Genomic DNA, 6,703 nt, shown 5'->3' on the forward strand with positions numbered 1-6,703 from the left:
CCTATTTTAAAAATAGCAATGTGTACATGTCAACCCCAAACTCCCATTCTATCCCTCCCCCCACCCTCTGCCCCCCCGTAACCATAAATTCATTCTCTAAGTCTGTGAGTCTGTTTCTGTTTTGTAAATAAGTTCATCTGTATCATTTTTTTAGATTCTGCATATAAGCAATATCATATAATACTTGTCTTTCTCTGTCTAACTTACTTCACTTAGTATGATAATCTCCAGGTCCATCCATGTTGCTGGAAATGGCACTATTTCATTATTTTTTATGGCTGAATAATATTCCATGGTGTGTGTGTATATGTATGTATGTGTGTGTGTGTGTGTGTGTGTGTATATATATATATATATATATATATACACCACATCATCTTTATCCATTCATCTGTTGATGGACATTTAGGTTGCTTCCATGTCTTGGTTATTGTAAACAGCACTGCAACGAACACTGGGATGCATGTATCCTTTTGAACCATGTTTTCCTCAGGATTTACGCCCAGGAGTTGGATTGCTGGATCATATGGTAGCTTTGTTTTTAGTTTTTTAAGGAAGCTCCATACTGTTCTCCATAGTGGCTATACCAATTTACATTCCCATCAACAGTGTAGGAGGGTTCCCTTTTCTCCACACCCTCTCTAGCATTTATTGTTTGTAGACTTTTTGATTATGGCCATTCTGACTGGCGTGAGGTGATACCTCATTGTAGCTTTGATTTGCATTTCTCTAATTATTAATGACGTTGAGCATCTTTTCATGTGCCTGTTGGCCATCTGTATCTCTTCTTTAGAGAAATGTCTATTTAGGTCTTCTGCCCATTTTTTGATTGGGTTGTTTGTTTTTTTGATATTGAGCTGCATGAGCTGTTTGTAAATCTTGGAGATTATTCCCTTGTCAGTAGCATCGTTTGCAAATGTTTTCTCCCATTCTGTGGGTTGTCTTTTCATTTTGTTTATAGTTTCCTTTGCTGTGCAAAAGCTTTTGAGTTTCATTATGTCCCATTTGTTTATTTTTGTTTTTATTTCCATTACTCTAGGAGACAGATCAAAAAAGATATTGCTGCATTTTATGTCAAGGAGTGTTCTGCCTATGTTTTCCTCTAAGAATTTTATAGTATCTGGTCTTACATTTATGACCTTAGAGGTTTTCTTTAACAAGAAAAACGAAAAGCCTCTGAAGTCAATTGTTGCTACAATTGGCACGAAATCCCTTTCTCACCACTTACTTTGTCAAAATATGGCTCAGCTAAAATCTAGTGACCGTAGGTTGTTTTTTGTTTGTTTGTTTGTTTTGTTTTGTTTTGTTTTTAGAGGAAAAAAGAAAAGCTTCTGAAGTCAATTGTTGCTACACTACATCTTTCCTACTTGTAGGTGAAATGGAAATTACACAGCTTATTTCTGCCATCTGCTGTCAGGAACAGTTCAGACAACAATTGGTAGCCCCAGAAGTTAGTGGACAGGGTTAGCAATCTTAAATGCTCCAGGGCTTGGGTAGGCAATAGGAGTGCGTGCAACGTACTGGTTAGGAACTATATGAACTGCTAGCACCAGCCCATAAAAATTTGGCAGCAGTCCCTCACCTCCAGAGAATTACTGCCACAAGGGGACATTGTTCTAGTAAGGCCAGATTTTGGGGTTTTTTTTTTAAAAGAATCCAGAAATCTAGATATTAAATGTGAACTCTCCCCATTTTAACTGATAATTTAAGAAAATGTAAGTGCTGTACAGACCAAAAAAACATGTGTTTAGGATAATAGTGCATATCCTCTCTTTCTCCTGCCACAGTCCCAAAAATTTTTTGATAAATACAAGAGTCAAAATTAAAAACAATTTTCTCTAATGAGGTTCAAGTGATATTAGCAGTGGCCCAGCATCTTCAGGATACCTGACTCATTTTGGAATCTGAAGACCTGGGCTTTCTTGAGGGCAGGGACCAAGGCTTTTGTATCTTTGTATCCCCATCAGTGAGTTCATTGACCTGGATAAAGTAAGTGCTCAATCAACACAGAATAGTTGAACAGCTTTATGCTTTGACCCTGCTACTAAACAGCTCTGTGATCTTGGGTGAATCAAATAGCTTCTCTGAGTGTCCATTTCCTCATTTGGAAAGTACGAGTTATGAGGCTCAATTTTTATAAAAGTGGTTTTTATACAAAGATGACTTAATAGTGGTGACAGACAAGCTAAATAAAGGAATGTTTAAGTTCTTCATGAAGAAGTTCCTGAGCATAAACTGGGTAAACCACAACCTAAAGGTCCTCAGATTTGGGGGAAACCAATGTGATACTAAAAAGAACCCTGATGAAAATCAGCTACAGAACAATTTGACACAGACTGAGAAGATGCAATATTTCAGCTTGAACATAAATTAGAGTAAATTGAATGATTAAGACTAAATCCACAACTTTGCCTTCATACACTGTTCAAAATTCTCTACCTAATTAATTTTGTGAAATATGAACATTTCCAATCATTAAAATGTCATAAATTGTGATTGTGAGAGTCAAGTGTCACGATGAACTGATGAATTGCAATTTAGACATAAAGTTTCCCAAAATTACCTGATCATAACAGTCACCTCACAGTGGGAGTTTGTTAAGATACAGATTTCCAGGCCACCACTCCCCTCAAGGTTGTGATTTAGTAGGTCAGGATGGATAGAATCTGTTTTATCTGCATTTCACAAGGCCCCAAAGTGACTCATATGATCAGACGAGCCCCAATGTGACTCATATGATCAGATTTCCTTTCTGATCTTGAGTTCTTGAATCAGTTTTCCCTCCACTCCTACTTTATTGTCTTTGTCAATGACATAATAATTCTGATCCATCAGTGTGGGACCAGTGAAGATCCCTGACAGAACTGAGTCAGACAAAAGGATGTGCTGGTTATATCAGCATGGTTGTGACACTGGCACAGGTCTGGTCAGAATCTAAGATTAGGCAGGAAACGGCAACCAGGTCAATGTGGGTCACAGGGGCAGAGCATGACTAGATAAGATTTAAGGCACATTATATAATGCCAAAAATGTACCCCAAATCCAGGGAAGGCTCAAACAGGTCTGATTATAGCTCTAGGAAAAGCTCAAAGGAAATAGTGGCTTCAGCTACATTCTCCAATTACATTTTACTAAGAGCAGTTCAGGACTTCTGGCTGGCAGTTATCCCAGGAAAAGACCCTTTGGTGAGTGATCCTTAACCTTCTCTGGGTTATGAACTCCTTTAAGAATCTGATCAAAGTTGTAGAATTTTTCCCTAGAAAAATACACAGATTAACATATTCACAAATTACTATATACAATTTCAGAGGTTTCATAAACCACCAATCCTATTCATAGACTCCAGGCTCAGAACCTTCTTCCACAGACCTTAAAGGACCTTGGCTAAACAGAACCATGTTGAATCTCCTTAGAGGTGAAGTGGGTCTGCGAAGGACTACTCATTGCTCGGAAGGCTGAATTTGATATCAGAGGTTCCTGTGTCCATTAGGCTAGACTGCCAAAATCTATGAAAGGAAGCCCTCATGCTTGTTATTTTAAATGTTTTGGTTCAACAAGTATTATCTATGTAGAGTTCATTTTATTCCAGGCTAGGACCTGAGAAATCAGCAGTGAACAAGACAAACAAAAATGGAGCTTGCAGTCTAGTGGGGGATACTGACATTATACAAAGCAAAATACATGAATAGAAGTATTGTAAATTGTAAATGTTAACAAAAGAAACAACCAAGGAGTTGAGATAGAGTTATAGGAGGCAAAGATGGAGGAAATTATTCTTGATAAGAAGGTGAGAGTTATTTCTGCAGTGACTCCAGTGATTATATCAAAAAAAATCAAATTTGACCAAAAAATGAGGAGATTCTACAAACAGCTCTCTTTTCTGAGGATAAGCAACACTGTTTCTTGGTGTGCATGAAGATAACCCAGAGAGTTAAGGAAGTCGCTAAGAGTGTGCTGGGGATGCTCTAGGAAAAGACCGAATGCTGAGGCGATTTACAGTCCAAAGCGTTTTGATTTGCCAAGAAGTAAATGGACCTCATGGATCAGAACAACAACCTCCCACCTTATGCCCAGGGCCTGGCCTTCCTTCAGGGTGCCATGACTCCTGGAATCCCTATCTTGAGTCTAATGATGCCTTATGGCACAGGACTGACTCCACAGCCTATTCAGAGCACCAACAGTCTGTCTATATTGGAAGAGCAGCAAAGACAGCAGCAGCAACAGCAGCAGCAGCAGCAGGCCGCAGTGGCAGCCGTTCAGCAGTCGACGTCCCAGCAGGCAACCCAGGGGGCCTCGGGCCAGACACCACAGCTTTTCCACTCACAAACTCTTACGACCGCACCCTTGCCGGGCACCACTCCCCTGTATCCCTCCCCCATGACCCCCATTACCCCTGCCACGCCAGCCTCAGAGAGCTCTGGGATTGTGCCACAGCTGCAAAATATTGTATCCACAGTGAATCTTGGTTGTAAACTTGACCTAAAGACCACTGCACTTCATGCAGGAAATGCTGAATATAATCCCAAGCAGTTTGCTGCTGTAATTATGAGAATAAGAGAGCCCCGGATCACTGCACTGATATTCAGTTCTGGGAAGATGGTGTGCACAGGAGCCAAGAGTGAAGAACAGTCCAGACTAGCAGCAAGAAAATATGCCAGGGTTGTACAGAAGTTGGGTGTTCCAGCTAAGTTCTTGGACTTCAAGATTCAGAACATGGTGGGGAGCAGTGATGTGAGGTTCCCTATAAGGTTAGAAGGCTTTGTGCTTACCCACCAACAGTTCAGTAGTTATGAGCCAGAGTTATTTCCTGGTTTAATCTACAGAATGATCAAACCGAGAATTGTTCTCCTTATTTTTGTTTCTGGAAAAGTTATATTAACAGGTGCTAAAGTCAGAGCAGAAATTTATGAAGCCTTTGAGAACATCTACCCTATTCTAAAGGGTTTCAGGAAGACAACGTAATGGCTGTCATCTATTCCTGCCTCTCCCATCCACTTGTTTTTTAAAATTTTTTAACATCTTTATTGGAGTATAATTGCTTTACAATACTGTGTTAGTTTCTGCTGTTTTGTTTTTAACAAGTCAGTTTTGGTACACTTAGTGGTGTTGTGGACGGCCCCATGTGATGAGAGGATGGATGTTTGGTTGTAGGTTGCAGCATGAAGTGGAGCTCTCCTGCATGTGTACCCCATAATGATGCCAGGAAGGGGTATTATTTCTGCACAGAGAACACCAAAGTGTTACTGTAAGTTGCTCGAACTGGGCTGCTATTGGGGCAGAGCTGCCCATTTATTTATATTTAGATTTTAAACACTTACTGCTGTTGACAAGTGGGTTTAAGGGACAAAACTTTAAGTGTTAAAGCCACCTCAACAATTGATTGGACTTTATTTTGTTTAATTTCTTCCCTATAAACCACAGTTTTTATATTTCTACCAGAAAAGTAAAAATCTTTTTTAAAAGTGTTGTTTTCTAATTTGTAACTCCTAGGGGTTATTTTTGGGCCACATTCCAACTTTTCAGTATTGCAGGACAGAATAGAAATGTATAAATGAAAACAAATAGCTGTACATATTTTTCTTCCTTCAGAGTACTCTGTACAATAAATGCTGTTTATAAAAGTGAAAAAAAAAACTAGGTGAAAAAAGATCTCCTGAGGAAGAGACCCCCCATGCTGAGATCTAGGGAGTTTGCCTTGAGAAAAGTCAGTGAGGAGTACTATAAATGGAAAGAACAGCATACATAATGACCTTGAAATAGGAAAGGGACTGCCTTGTTTAAGAAAGTGAGAAAAAGACCAGTGTGCCTGAAGAAGAGTACATGATGTGGAGAATGGCAGAAGATGAGGGTGTCGAAATATAAATAGGTCCAATCATGCAGGGGCTTAACAGGTCATGATACATGACTCTGAATTTTATCCAAAGTGTAATAGAAAGTTATCGAATAGATCTATGGAATAAAGTAACGTGATTTATTTAACATTTTAAAAAATCACTTTGCTGAGTGGAGAATGAATTAGATGAGGCAAGAATGGAACCAGAGAGACCAGTTGGGATTCTGTTGTAGTGACTCATGTGTGGCTTGACTAAGATAGTGTCAGTAGAATTCAGAGGTGGATTCCATATATATGTTGGCACGACAATTGGCATGATTGGCTGCTGTATCTGTTTCAGAGAAGAGTAAGGCAGGAGGAAAGCAAATCAAGGTTTCAGAGAAAGGAATCAAGGAATTCATAAGTTTCTGGCTAGAAAAATTGTGGATGGATGCTGATGCTATTAACTGGAATGGGGAAGATTGTGGATGGGAAGCAAGTTTGGTAGAAAAAAAAACAATAGTTTCACTTTTCAACATGTTGTTTGATATTACTACGAGATATCAAAGTGGAAATTTCAAGTGGACAGCTGGATATGAAAATCTGGAAATACAAATTTGAAAATCATCAACATCGGATGGTATTTGAATCCATGAGAACTGATGAACATTGCTAGGGAGAGAATGTAGCAAGAGAAGAGGGTCCATAAAGAGTATGGAAGAATGCCAACTTTTAGAGTCAGTTATAGGATGAGAAGCCAACAAAGGAACCAGAGGTAAAGCAATAAGCCAAGGGAGGAACAAAAAACAGGAAAAACTAGTGTTACAGAAGCTACTATGGACTGAATTGTGTTTCTCCAAAATTCATATGTTGAAACCCTAACCCCTTACG

General features: G+C 39.2%; 1 protein-coding gene across 1 annotated transcript; it reads left to right on the plus strand.

The window, feature by feature from the left end:
- Nucleotides 1-4,038: 4,038 nt before the first annotated feature.
- On the plus strand, nucleotides 4,039-4,984 carry LOC308608590 (TATA-box-binding protein-like; the record flags this gene model as incomplete). The annotated part of the gene is made up of 1 exon (XM_081221831.1): nucleotides 4,039-4,984. One exon carries the CDS (start codon nucleotides 4,039-4,041, stop codon nucleotides 4,960-4,962), a length of 924 nt encoding a protein of 307 aa, XP_081077957.1. The 3' UTR covers nucleotides 4,963-4,984.
- Between the last annotated feature and the right edge of the window lie 1,719 nt (nucleotides 4,985-6,703).

This window comes from Mesoplodon bidens, assembly GCF_964165515.1.
Source record: "Mesoplodon bidens genome assembly, chromosome: X".
In the NCBI taxonomy this organism is placed as follows: domain Eukaryota; kingdom Metazoa; phylum Chordata; class Mammalia; order Artiodactyla; family Ziphiidae; genus Mesoplodon; species Mesoplodon bidens.